This window comes from Somniosus microcephalus, chromosome 21 (assembly GCF_052327205.1).
Source record: "Somniosus microcephalus isolate GS21.2 chromosome 21, FLI_Smic_1.0, whole genome shotgun sequence".
Classification (NCBI taxonomy): Eukaryota; Metazoa; Chordata; class Chondrichthyes; order Squaliformes; family Somniosidae; genus Somniosus; species Somniosus microcephalus.
Genome location: NC_141007.1, coordinates 78,433,792 through 78,447,452, shown reverse-complemented (window position 1 = coordinate 78,447,452; position 13,661 = coordinate 78,433,792). Strand labels below are relative to the sequence as shown.

At 55.0% G+C, this 13,661-nt stretch overlaps 1 protein-coding gene across 2 annotated transcripts in view; it reads left to right on the top strand.

The window, feature by feature from the left end:
• abcc3 (ATP-binding cassette, sub-family C (CFTR/MRP), member 3) overlaps nt 1–13,661 on the top strand; it is a 108,285-nt gene that overhangs the window by 14,780 nt on the left and 79,844 nt on the right. Inside the window, exons 3-8 of one of the 2 annotated variants that reach the window (XM_085964016.1) lie at nt 1,654–1,791; nt 2,658–2,783; nt 4,651–4,712; nt 7,842–7,973; nt 8,641–8,859; nt 9,377–9,554. In XM_085964016.1, the coding sequence (XP_085820142.1) occupies nt 1,654–1,791; nt 2,658–2,783; nt 4,651–4,712; nt 7,842–7,973; nt 8,641–8,859; nt 9,377–9,554 (855 nt within the window). The remainder of the gene's footprint in view (nt 1–1,653; nt 1,792–2,657; nt 2,784–4,650; nt 4,713–7,841; nt 7,974–8,640; nt 8,860–9,376; nt 9,555–13,661) is intronic. The other variant, XM_085964017.1, reaches the window with a different exon arrangement.

Here is a 13,661-nt window from a genome sequence, read left to right as displayed (position 1 = left end):
CTGAATAGCCCATTGACACTCAGAGGAACAGGAAGAGGTCATTCATCCCCTTGAGCCTACTCCACCATTCAGTTCAATTACGGCTGATCTGTACCTCAACTCCATTTACCCGCCTTTCCTCCATATCTCTCGATACCCTTACCCAACAAAAATCTATCAGTCTCAGCCTTGAAAGCTCCAATTGACCCCCAGCATTTTGGGGGAGAGAGTCCCAGATTTCCACTAGCCTTTGTGTGAAGAAGTGCTTCCTGGCATCACCCCTGAACGGCCCAACTCTAATTTTAAGGTTATGTCCCATAGTTCTGGACTCCACCCACCAGAGGAATAATTTCTCTCTCTCTACCCGATCAAATCCTTTAATCATCTTAAACACCTCGATCAGATCACCCCTGAAGAATGGGTGAGGCACATGGGCAACCAACACTGTGGGACCCGGACCCCTGGGAGAGCCAACACTGTGGGACCCGGACCCCTGGGAGACCCAACACTGTGGGACCCGGACCCCCAGGAGAGCCAACACTGTGGGACCCGGACCCCCGGGAGACCCAACACTGTGGGACCCCCGGGAGACCCAACACTGTGGGACCCGGACCCCCGGGAGAGCCAACACTGTGGGACCCGTGCCCCCGGGAGAGCCAACACTGTGGGACCCGGACCCCCGGGAGACCCAACACTGGGACCCGGACCCCCGGGAGAGTCAACACTGGGACCCGGACCCCCGGGAGACCCAACACTGTGGGACCCGGACCCCTGGGAGAGCCAACACTGTGGGACCCGGACCCCCGGGAGAGCCCACACTGTGGGACCCGGACCCCCAGGAGACCCAACACTGTGGGACCCGGACCCCCGGGAGAGTCAACACTGGGACCCGGACCCCCCAGGAGACCCAACACTGTGGGACCCGGACCCCCGGGAGAGCCAACACTGTGGGACCCGGACCCCCGGGAGAGCCCACACTGTGGGACCCGGACCCCCGGGAGAGCCAACACTGTGGGACCCGGACCCCCGGGAGAGCCAACACTGTGGGACCCGGACCCCCGGGAGAGCCAACACTGTGGGACCCGGACCCCCGGGAGAGCCAACACTGTGGGACCCGGACCCCCGGGAGAGCCAACACTGTGGGACCCGGACCCCCGGGAGAGTCGAACACTGTGGGACCTGTACCCCCGGGAGAGCCAACACTGTGGGACCTGGACCCCCGGGAGAGCCAACACTGTGGGACCCGGACCCCCGGGAGACCCAACACTGTGGGACCCGGACCCCCGGGAGAGCCAACACTGTGGGACCCGGACCCCCGGGAGAGCCAACACTGTGGGACCCGGACCCCCGGGAGAGCCAACACTGGGACCCGTACCCCTGGGAGAGTCGAACACTGTGGGACCTGTACCCCTGGGAGAGTCGAACACTGTGGGACCCGTACCCCTGGGAGAGTCGAACACTGGGACCCGGACCCCCGGGAGAGTCAACACTGTGGGACCCGTACCCCCGGGAGAGCCGGTGCCCTCGGGAGAGAAGCGAGTATTTTTAATGCCTGAGCTGTACAGGTGGTGAGTCTGTGAGATGGACACCTCTGCGAGGTTCTGTTGCCGAGCGTGATGATATCCGGGGGGGTGGAGCCTGCCCATTTCTAACACTTCTTCGTTGTGACTTCAGTTACTCGCAACGTTTCTGATCCAATACGAGAGGCTGCGGGGGATCCAGTCCTCTGGGATGCTGTTCTTCTTCTGGCTGATCTCGTTGCTTTGCGCTGTGATACCTTTCAGGTCGAAGATCCTGCTGGCACTCAGTGAGGTAAGCAGGAGAGGGGTGAGGGGCAGCACAAGTATTTGTTCTTTGATACGTCCCCATGTACTTTAAATGGGATAACGGCTGTATTAGGCAAACATTAAGTCAGTGCACTCCATATAGCACTGAGGGTGTTGACTCGGGATGGGGTAAACAGTGCCGACAATGGATATTCTGGAATTTTTCTCAATTCCCTTTGAAGATCAGTGAGTATTTATATGAAACTTTCCCACAGGAGATTAAATGGATGGGTAGAGTCCATGATGGGGGAGAGTGTACATGGGCTGTGGGAGATGATTAAATGGGTGGGTAGAGCCCGTGATAGGGGAGAGTGCAGGTGGGCTGGGGGAGAGTGGGGCTGATGGGCCGAGTGACCTATCTCATATGCTCTCTCATGTTCGAGCTCCAATGGACAGGCTCTCTTTGGAGTGATGGTTCCTAATGATAGGCTTGTCACTGGGGCCTGAGATTCTCCCACTTGACTCCTGATAGCCCTACAGGCCAGTGCTGTAATGTGTAGGGTGGTCCTGCCTTGGCTGAACAAGCAGTGGGAAACCATGTAGCTGGTACCTGGTTTTAGCCGCTTAAACCTCAGTATCATGTGTGGACTTGAGGGAAGGAGGAGGGGGTCTTTCGACCTGACTGTTCCCAACCTGTGGCCAAGATCTGTGGGCTTGGGTTAGTGGGGAGTGCCCCTGAAGGGAGAGAGTGTGAAGTCCTTATTGTGCAAGCCTGTACCTGTGTGCGATTATATGTGTAGCTTGGTTTGAAGACTTTGAGCAATGATGATGGGTTTCAGAGAGAGACAGACAAGCGGCCCTGTCTTGAGGTGTGAATGAATTGTTGACCGATTTCTCCTCTTTTTTCCCCAGGGTGGAGTATCTGATGTCTTCCGATTCACCACGTTCTACATTTACTTTGCCTTAGTTCTGATTCAATTCTTTCTCTGCTGCTGCAGTGAGCCTCCTCCGTACTTCTGCAGGATATCACCCGATGCGGTGAGTGCAGCTGCTGCCAGCCCTGCGGTGCCAAAGTCTGCAGCATCTTCACATCTCCGACCCTCGCGGTCTTGGAGACTCCAGTTACTGTAGGACATCAGGAAATTCACGAACCATGTGAAAGGTGTCGGCCGTGAGTAGTGAGTCAGCAGGTGGTGGGTTCAAGTCCCACTCCAGAGACTTGAGCACGTAATCCAGGCCGACACTTGCAGTGCAGCGCTGAGAGAGAGATGTTCTCCCGAGGCCCCGTCTGCTCCCTCGGATGGACACGAGCAGGGGAGTTCTCCCGAGGCCCCGTCTGCTCCCTCGGATGGACACGAGCAGGGGAGTTCTCCCGAGGCCCCGTCTGCTCTCTCGGATGGACACGAGCAGGGGAGTTCTCCCGAGGCCCCGTCTGCTCCCTCGGATGGACACGAGCAGGGGAGTTCTCCCGAGGCCCCGTCTGCTCCCTCGGATGGACACGAGCAGGGGAATTCTCCCGAGGCCCCGTCTGCTCCCTCGGATGGACACGAGCAGGGGAGTTCTCCCAGGTGTCTGCTCCCTCGGATGGACACGAGCAGGGGAGTTCTCCCAGGTGTCTGCTCCCTCGGATGGACACGAGCAGGGGAGTTCTCCCGAGGCCCCGTCTGCTCCCTCGGATGGACACGAGCAGGGGAGTTCTCCCGAGGCCCCATCTGCTCTCTCGGATGGACACGAGCAGGGGAGTTCTCCCAGGTGTCTGCTCCCTCGGATGGACACGAGCAGGGGAGTTCTCCCGAGGCCCCGTCTGCTCCCTCGGATGGACACGAGCAGGGGAGTTCTCCCGAGGCCCCGTCTGCTCCCTCGGATGGACACGAGCAGGGGAGTTCTCCCAGGTGTCCTGGCCAATAATTATCCCTCGACCAACAGCACTAAAACCGTTCGATTGGCCATTTGTCTCGTGGTTTGTGGGATCTTGCTGTGCGTTTCCTACACTGTGGCAGTGACTACAACTCAAAAGCACTACTGGCTGTGAAGTGCTTTGGGAGGTCCTGAGGTCGGGAAAGGCGCTATATCCATGCAAGTTATTTGAAGGAATCACTCAGAATTGAAACGGTGGTGTGCGACAGAATGCGGGGGTGGATCCTGACTGACTGAGGTGTAAAACATCAATGGGGAGCGATGTGAAGCGGGCTGCCGACTCGCTGCCACCTGTTTCACAGATGGACCCTGTGGTGTGTTGACCCAGGCAGTAAAGGCTTTGCTTCCCATCTCTCCTTATTCGGAAGGAACACGAGGAGGCCATTCAGCCCCTCGAGCCTGTTTCCCCCATTCAATTTGATTCACAAATAAAATTGAAACGGGAGTTTTACAGCTTGCTCAGACATTTTAGATTTACAAATCCAAATTAGATCTAAAACTGGAAACGCTCAGCAGGCCAGGCAGCATCTGTGGAGAGAGAAACAGAGTTAACGTTTCAGGTCGATGACCCTTCGTCAGAACTGGAAAAAGGGTTTCGATGGAGTAAATAAAGAGAAACTGTTTCCAGTGGCAGGAGGGTCGGTAACCAGAGGACACAGATTGAAGGTCATTGGCAACAGAACCAGAGGGGAGATGTAGACTTTTTTTTACACAGCGAGTTATTGTGGATCTGGAATTCACTGCCTGAAGGGCTGGTGAAGCAGATTCAATAATAACTTTCGAGAGGGAATTGGATAAATACATGAAGGGGGGAAATTAGCAGGGCTCTGGGGAAAGAGCGGGGGAGTGGGACTAATTGGAGAGCTCTTTCAAAGAGCCGGCACGGGCACGATGGGCTGAATGGCCTCCTGTGCTGTATGATTCTAACCTAGAGATGGTGAAACCGAGTGATTGAAGGATTGACCAACCTTGCTGTTATTTACCACAGAACCCCTGCCCTGAAGCGAGTGCTGGATTCCTCTCGAAGTTGACATTCTGGTGGTTTACTAGGTGAGTCGTTTCCTCCTTATTTCTTGAGCAGTCAAACTGTCCTCATAAAAAGGTGTATTTATTCCCCCTCCAGCCCTGTTCCTGGGACTAGGGACAGGGTCACTGGCAAGGCTTGGAAGCTAAGCAGAGCCAGGCCTGGTTAGTACCTGGAGGGGTGACCATTAGGGAAGACCAGGTGCAGTAGGTCACGGAAGGAGCCCCGAGGAGGGGCGGCTGGTGAGCAGGCCTGGGCGTTGGGCTGAAGATTGTCGGACAGGAGGAATGGTGGAAATGGAATGGTGGCGCGCACAGACGCAGCGGCTTTGCTTCTCCCAGGACGGTGCTATTTACGTTTAATGTTAATGTTATTTGTACTGGACTCATGGGAGCTTGCAAGATCACATTTCGTTGTTCATGTACTTGTGCATTGTACAATGACAATAAAAGTTGAATTATTATTATTATTATTATTATTAGTTCCTGTACAGTGACTGACATCAGACTCCTGGATCACCTGCGGAGACTAGTCCCCCCGGCTGTGTGGTACCACCTCTCTATCGTCCAGCTGGGTGCGACGACCCTTGCCACGTTCCATTGTTATCTATCCAGTCGTAGCCAGAGAATCTCCTGCAACGGCTTCTCTTCCCGCTCCCGCATCGTTACCTCTGGTGTTCCCCAAGGGTCTATCCTTGGCCCCGCCTACTTCTCATCTGCATGCTGCCCCTCGGTGACATCATCCGAAAACACAGCGTCAGGTTCCACATGTACGCTGATGACACCCAGCTCTGCCTCACCACCACCTCTCTCGACCCCTCCACGGTCTCTAAATTGTCAGACTGCTTGTCAGACATCCAGTACTGGATGAGCAGAAACTTCCTCCAACTAAGTATTGGGCAGACCAAAGCCATTGTCATCGGTCCCCGTCACAAACTCTGTTCCCTCGCCACCGACTCCATCCCTCTCCCTGGCAACTGTCTGAGGCTGAACCACACTGTTCGCAACCTTGCTGTCATATTGGACCCCGAGATGACCTTCCGACCACATATCCACACCACAACTAAAACCGCCTATTTCCAGCTCCGGAACATCGCCTGACATTTCCCCCGCCTCCGCTCATCTGCTGCTGAAACCCTCATCCATGCCTTTGTTATCTCCAGACTCGACTATTCCAACGCACTCCTGGCTGACCTCCCACATTCTACCCTCCGTAAACTTCAGCTCATCCAAAACTCGGCTGCCCGTGTCCTAACTCTCACCGAGTCCCGTTCACCCAGCACCCTCGCCCTGTGCTCGCTGACCTACATTGGCTCCCGGTCCGGCAACACCTCAATTTTAAAACTCTCATCCTTGTTTTCAAATCCCTCCATGGCCTCACCCCTCCCTATCTCTGTAATCTCCTCCAGCCCCACAACCCTCCGAGATCTCTGCACTCCTCTAATTCTGGCCTCTTGCATATCCCTGATTTTCATCGCCGCACCATTGGAGGCCGTGCCTTCAGCTTTTGAGGTGCTAAGGTCTGGAATTCCCTCCCTAAATCTCTCCGCCTCTCTCTCTAAAACATTCCTTAAAACCGACCTCATTTGCCCTAATATGTACTTATGTGGCTCGGTGTCAAATTTTGTTTGGTAACGCTGCTGTGAAGCTCCTTGGGATATTTTACTATGTTAAAGGTGCTGTACAAACCACTCGTTGGGCTGATCAGTCAACAGGCCACTGCCAACGATGCCCTATCAAACCCGTCACTAGGAGGCGGGCACGGGCTGTCCAGGACAAGTTGCCAGCTGGCATCTTGTTTCCCTTGGGCACTACTGTGGCCCGTCTCCCCTCGTGTCCGGTGCACTGGAGATCAGGAACCTGTGTGTAGCAGCCCAAGCTCCAGCCCGTGCTCTACACTTGGCGAGTCGCTGATCTGTCTGTCAGATGTGACTGAAGGAGGTTGCTGTGCCAGGGGCGGGCATTGCTTCAGTTACACTGATGTGGTTTAGGGAAGGGTTACCCGCTGATCAGTTCCAGTGATTGCTCCCTCTCTGCAAGGAGGTTATTTCTCATATAAGGGCGACTGCTTGGTAAACTGAATTTAAAGTGGGAATATTTGAATACAGTGCTAGCACAAGTTTCAGCTGACAGTCAGTCTCGCTCTCTTTTCTCTCTCCTCTCTCCTCCCCCCCTCTCTCTCCTCCCCCCCTCTCTCTCTCTCCTCCTCCCCCCCTCTCTCTCCTCCCCCCCTCTCTCTCCTCCCCCCTCTCTCTCCTCCCCCCCTCTCTCTCCTCCCCCCCCTCTCTCCTCCCCCCCTCTCTCTCCTCCCCCCTCTCTCTCCTTCCCCCCCTCTCTCTCCTTCCCCCCCTCTCTCTCCTCCCCCCCCTCTCTCTCCTTCCCCCCCCTCTCTCTCCTTCCCCCCCCTCTCTCTCCTTCCCCCCCCTCTCTCTCTCCTCCCCCCCTCTCTCTCCTCCCCCCTCTCTCCTCCTCCCCCTCTCTCTCCTCCCCCCTCCTCTCCTCCCCCTCTCTCTCTCCTCCCCCCCCTCTCTCTCTCCCCCCCTCTCTCTCTCCCCCCCCTCTCTCTCTCCCCCCCTCTCTCTCCTCCCCCCCTCTCTCTCCTCCCCCCTCTCTCTCCTCCCCCCCTCTCTCTCCTCCCCCCTCTCTCTCCTCCCCCCTCTCTCTCCTCCCCCCTCTCTCTCCTCCCCCCCTCTCTCTCCTCCCCCCCCTCTCTCTCCTCCCCCCCTCTCTCTCCTCCCCCCCCTCTCTCCTCCCCCCCCTCTCTCCTCCCTCCCCCCCCTCTCTCCTCCTCCCCCCCCTCTCTCCTCCCCCCTCTCTCTCCTCCCCCCTCTCTCTCCCTCCCCCCCTCTCTCTCCTCCCCCCTCTCTCTCCTCCCCCCTCTCTCTCCTCCCCCCTCTCTCCTCCCCCCCTCTCTCTCCTCCCCCCCTCTCTCTCCTCCCCCCCCTCTCTCTCCTCCCCCCCCTCTCTCTCCTCCCCCTCCCTCTCCTCCCCCCCCTCTCTCCTCCCCCCCTCTCTCTCCTCCCCCCCTCTCTCTCCTCCCCCCCTCCTCTCTCCTCCCCCCCCTCTCTCTCCTCCCCCCCTCTCTCCTCCCCCCCCCTCTCTCTCCTCCTCTCCCCCCCCCTCTTTTCCCTCTCCCCCTCTCTTTTCTCTCCACAGTATGGCAATACAGGGTTACAAGCAACCCCTGGAGGACAAAGATCTCTGGTCACTGAACAAAGACGACAGATCGGATGTCATTGTGCCAAAACTACTCAAAGAGTGGGAGAAACAGAAGCTGAAAGCCCAGAGGTAACGGTGACTCCACCCCTTCCTCTCAGTGATGGTGACTCCTTCAGATGGTTTATATATAGAATAACAGATCCCTGGGAGTGAGTTACAGGCTGGAATCTAATCGAGGGGTTCGGGGGGTTTATATATAGAATAACGGATACCCGGGAGTGAGTTACAGGCTGGAATCTAATCGAGGGGTTCGGGGGGTTTATATATAGAATAACCGATCCCCGGGAGTGAGTTACAGGCTGGAATCTAATCGAGGGGCTCAGGGGGGGTTTATATTTAGAATTAACAGATCCCTGGGAGTGAGTTACAGGCTGGAATCTAATCGGGGGGCTTATATATAGAATTAACAGATCCCCGGGAGTGAGTTACTGGCTGGAATCTAATCGAGGGGGTTCGGGGGGCTTATATATAGAATTAACAGATCCCCGGGAGTGAGTTACAGGCTGGAATCTAATCGAGGGGTTCGGGGGGTTTATATATAGAATAACAGATACCCGGGAGTGAGTTACTGGCTGGAATCTAATCGAGGGGTTCGGGGGGGTTTATATATAGAATAACAGATCCCCGGGAGTAAGTTACTGGCTGGAATCTAATCAAGGGGTCAGTATGGTTGATGTGTGATTAGATGGCGGGCTGCTGATCGGTGATTAATTCCACATTTTCTGCCTTTCACCAGGAAGCAGGAGGTGCTTTTCAACGCCAAATGCCCGCCCACGTTGAACTCCACGGAGGGGGAGCCTCACGAAGCCCAGGTCCTGTTTCCCAACAAGGCAGACCAGGAGAAGCCTTCGTTATTCCTAGCCCTATGCAAGACCTTCACTCCGTACTTCCTCATGGGCTCGGCACTGAAGCTGTGCCAGGACCTGCTGTCCTTTGTCAATCCCCAGCTTCTCAAGTACGAAGTTTATGTACCGAAGGGAAGTTATTAAATGTTCCTCGCGTTGTAAATTCTTGCAGCCCAGGTTTCTCCCCAGGCCCTGCCTGAAATACAGGGTGTCATTTTATCCTGCTCTGCCCGGTGGGAAATTGTGGAGTTCGGGTTAGCCCAGTTTACACCCCAGCCCCGACCGTCGTCTCCCCTGGAGTATAAAACGGGTGTCTGAACCCACCCCCTCAGTTTCCCGTTGGGCGGGGTAAATTACAATTACCCCCTAGGGTGGGGCATTCCCAGACCCATATCTCTCTGCACAAAAGGCGGACGGGAATTCCAGACTGAGGTCTGGATTGTGGTTTTTGACTCTGCCAGATCACTCCTGCTTGTGGTGGGGGGGGGGGTTAAACCGGTAATGGAATTCAGCCCCTTTGATTTGAAAGAAGTGTAAAGGGAAGAGGCGCTGCTTGCTCCTGACCTGTTCTGGAGTTGCTGGCTCGGTTTCAGCCCCTGACTCACGATCCTGTTCTTTTACACCCAGCATGTTGATTTCCTTCATCAAAAACCCAGAGGCCAGGACCTGGTGGGGGTACAGCATCTCCTTCTTGATGTTCCTCTCTGCCGCCTTGCAGACACTCATCCTCCACCAGCACTTCCAGTACTGCTTTGTAACTGGCATGCGGCTGCGGACGGCCATTGTTGGAGCCATATACCGCAAGGTGAGAAATCTGCTCCTTTCACCACCACCTAGGGGGTGCAGTGGTTCTGTTACTGGACTAATAATCTAGAGAACATAGTTCAAATCTCACCCTGGCAAGTTGGAACATTTAAATTCGGTTCAGGAAATAAGAAGCAGGAGTCAGTAAAAGTGACCGTGAAGCTGTGGGATTGTCGGAAAAACCCAACGGGTTCACGAATGTCCTTTAGCGACTTCAACTCAACTCCGCCTAAGATGCACTGGGTGCGGACAGGACCAGGACCAAGACCAGGCTCCGCTCCAGTTCTCCATATCCTGCTGACACTCCCAGTCTAGGGTCATGTGAAGATTGTCCCATTGGGTGGATCACCAGAAGGCACCCAGTGTCCATGGAACCCGTCCCCCAGTGAGAGTTACTGTCTGTGGAACTCTATCCCAGTGAGAGTCAGTGTCTGTGGAACTGTACCCCAGTGAGAGTCAGTGTCTGTGGAACTGTACCCCAGTTAGAGTCAGTGTCTGTGGAACTCTATCCCAGTGAGAGTCAGTGTCTGTGGAACTGTACCCCAGTGAGAGTCAGTGCCTGTGGAACTGTACCCCAGTGAGAGTTACTGTCTGTGGAACTGTACCCCAGTGAGAGTTACTGTCTGTGGAACCCGTCCCCCAGTGAGAGTTACTGTCTGTGGAACTGTACCCCAGTGAGAGTCAGTGTATGTGGAACTCTATCCCAGTGAGAGTCAGTGTATGTGGAACTCTATCCCAGTGAGAGTCAGTGTCTGTGGAACTGTACCCCAGTGAGAGTCAGTGTATGTGGAACTCTATCCCAGTGAGAGTCAGTGTCTGTGGAACTGTACCCCAGTGAGAGTCAGTGTATGTGGAACTCTATCCCAGTGAGAGTCAGTGTCTGTGGAACTGTACCCCAGTGAGAGTCAGTGTCTGTGGAACTGTACCGCAGTGAGTGTCAGTGCCTGTGGAACCCGTCCCCCAGTGAGAGTTACTGTCTGTGGTACTCTATCCCAGTGAGAGTCAGTGTCTGTGGAACTGTACCCCAGTGAGAGTCAGTGTGTGTGGAACTGTACCCCAGTGAGAGTCAGTGTCTGTGGAACTGTACCCCAGTGAGAGTCAGTGTCTGTGGAACTGTACCCCAGTGAGAGTCAGTGTGTGTGGAACTGTACCCCAGTGAGAGTCAGTGTCTGTGGAAATGTACCCCAGTGAGAGTCAGTGTGTGTGGAACTGTACCCCAGTGAGAGTCAGTGTCTGTGGAACAGTACCCCAGTGAGAGTCAGTGCCTGTGGAACTGTACCCCAGTGAGAGTCAGTGTCTGTGGAACTGTACCCCAGTTAGAGTCAGTGTATGTGGAACTCTATCCCAGTGAGAGTCAGTGTCTGTGGAACTGTACCCCAGTGAGAGTCAGTGTCTGTGGAACTGTACCCCAGTGAGAGTCAGTGTCTGTGGAACTGTACCCCAGTGAGAGTCAGTGTCTGTGGAACAGTACCCCAGTTAGAGTCAGTGTATGTGGAACTCTATCCCAGTGAGAGTCAGTGTCTGTGGAACTGTACCCCAGTGAGAGTCAGTGTCTGTGGAAATGTACCCCAGTGAGAGTCAGTGTGTGTGGAACTGTACCCCAGTGAGAGTCAGTGTCTGTGGAACTGTACCCCAGTGAGAGTCAGTGTCTGTGGAACTCTATCCCAGTGAGAGTCAGTGTCTGTGGAACTGTACCCCAGTGAGAGTTACTGTCTGTGGAACTGTACCCCAGTGAGAGTCAGTGTGTGTGGAACTCTATCCCAGTGAGAGTCAGTGTCTGTGGAACTGTACCCCAGTGAGAGTCAGTGTCTGTGGAACTCTATCCCAGTGAGAGTCAGTGTCTGTGGAACTGTATCCCAGTGAGAGTCAGTGTCTGTGGAACTGTACCCCAGTGAGAGTCAGTGTCTGTGGAACTGTTCCCCAGTGAGAGTCAGTGTCTGTGGAACTGTACCCCAGTGAGAGTCAGTGTCTGTGGAACTGTACCGCAGTGAGTGTCAGTGCCTGTGGAACTGTACCCCAGTGAGAGTCAGTGTCTGTGGAACTGTACCCCAGTGAGAGTCAGTGTCTGTGGAACTGTACCCCAGTGAGAGTCAGTGTCTGTGGAACCCGTCCCCCAGTGAGAGTCAGTGTCTGTGGAACTGTACCCCAGTGAGAGTCAGTGTGTGTGGAACTGTACCCCAGTGAGAGTCAGTGTCTGTGGAACTGTACCGCAGTGAGTGTCAGTGCCTGTGGAACCCGTCCCCCAGTGAGAGTCAGTGTCTATGGAACTGTACCCCAGTGAGAGTCAGTGTGTGTGGAACTCTATCCCAGTGAGAGTCAGTGTCTGTGGAACTCTATCCCAGTGAGAGTCAGTGTCTGTGGAACTGTACCGCAGTGAGTGTCAGTGCCTGTGGAACCCGTCCCCCAGTGAGAGTCAATGTCTGTGGAACTGTACCCCAGTGAGAGTCAGTGTGTGTGGAACTGTACCCCAGTGAGAGTCAGTGTGTGTGGAACTGTACCCCAGTGAGAGTCAGTGTGTGTGGAACTGTACCCCAGTGAGAGTCAGTGTCTGTGGAAATGTACCCCAGTGAGAGTCAGTGTGTGTGGAACAGTACCCCAGTGAGAGTCAGTGTCTGTGGAACTGTACCCCAGTGAGAGTCAGTGTCTGTGGAACTGTCCCCCAGTGAGAGTCAGTGCCTGTGGAACTGTACCCCAGTGAGAGTCAGTGTGTGTGGAACTGTACCCCAGTGAGAGTCAGTGTGTGTGGAACTGTACCCCAGTGAGAGTCAGTGTCTGTGGAACCCGTACCCCAGTGAGAGTCAGTGTCTGTGGAACCCGTACCCCAGTGAGAGTCAGTGTGTGTGGAACTGTACCCCAGTGAGAGTCAGTGTCTGTGGAACTGTACCCCAGTGAGAGTCAGTGTCTGTGGAACTGTTCCCCAGTGAGAGTCAGTGTGTGTGGAACTGTACCCCAGTGAGAGTCAGTGTCTGTGGAAATGTACCCCAGTGAGAGTCAGTGTGTGTGGAACTGTACCCCAGTGAGAGTCAGTGTCTGTGGAACTGTTCCCCAGTGAGTGTCAGTGTCTGTGGAACTGTACCCCAGTGAGAGTCAGTGTGTGTGGAACTGTACCCCAGTGAGAGTCAGTGTCTGTGGAACTGTACCCCAGTGAGAGTCAGTGTGTGTGGAACTGTACCCCAGTGAGAGTCAGTGTCTGTGGAAATGTACCCCAGTGAGAGTCAGTGTCTGTGGAACTGTACCCCAGTGAGAGTCAGTGTGTGTGGAACTGTTCCCCAGTGAGAGTCAGTGTCTGTGGAACTGTACCCCAGTGAGAGTCAGTGTGTGTGGAACTGTTCCCCAGTGAGAGTCAGTGTCTGTGGAACTGTACCCCAGTGAGAGTCAGTGTCTGTGGAACTGTACCCCAGTGAGAGTCAGTGTCTGTGGAAATGTACCCCAGTGAGAGTCAGTGTCTGTGGAACTGTACCCCAGTGAGAGTCAGTGTCTGTGGAACTGTACCCCAGTGAGAGTCAGTGTCTGTGGAACTGTACCCCAGTGAGAGTCAGTGTCTGTGGAACTGTACCCCAGTGAGAGTCAGTGTCTGTGGAACTGTACCCCAGTGAGAGTCAGTGTGTGTGGAACTGTACCCCAGTGAGAGTCCGTTTCTGTGGAACTGTACCCCAGTGAGAGTCAGTGTCTGTGGAACCCGTCCCCCAGTGAGAGTCAGTGTCTGTGGAACTGTACCCCAGTGAGAGTCAGTGTCTGTGGAAATGTACCCCAGTGAGAGTCAGTGTGTGTGGAACTGTACCCCAGTGAGAGTCGGTGCCTGTGGAACTGTACCCCAGTGAGAGTCAGTGTCTGCGGAACTGTACCCCAGTGAGAGTCAGTGTCTGTGGAACTGTACCCCAGTGAGAGTCAGTGTCTGTGGAAATGTACCCCAGTGAGAGTCAGTGTGTGTGGAACTGTACCCCAGTGAGAGTCAGTGTCTGTGGAACTGTACCCCAGTGAGAGTCAGTGTCTGTGGAACTGTACCCCAGTGAGAGTCAGTGTCTGTGGAACTGTACCCCAGTGAGAGTCAGTGTCTGTGGAACCCGTCCCCCAGTGAGAGTCAGTGTCTGTGGAACTGTACCCCAGT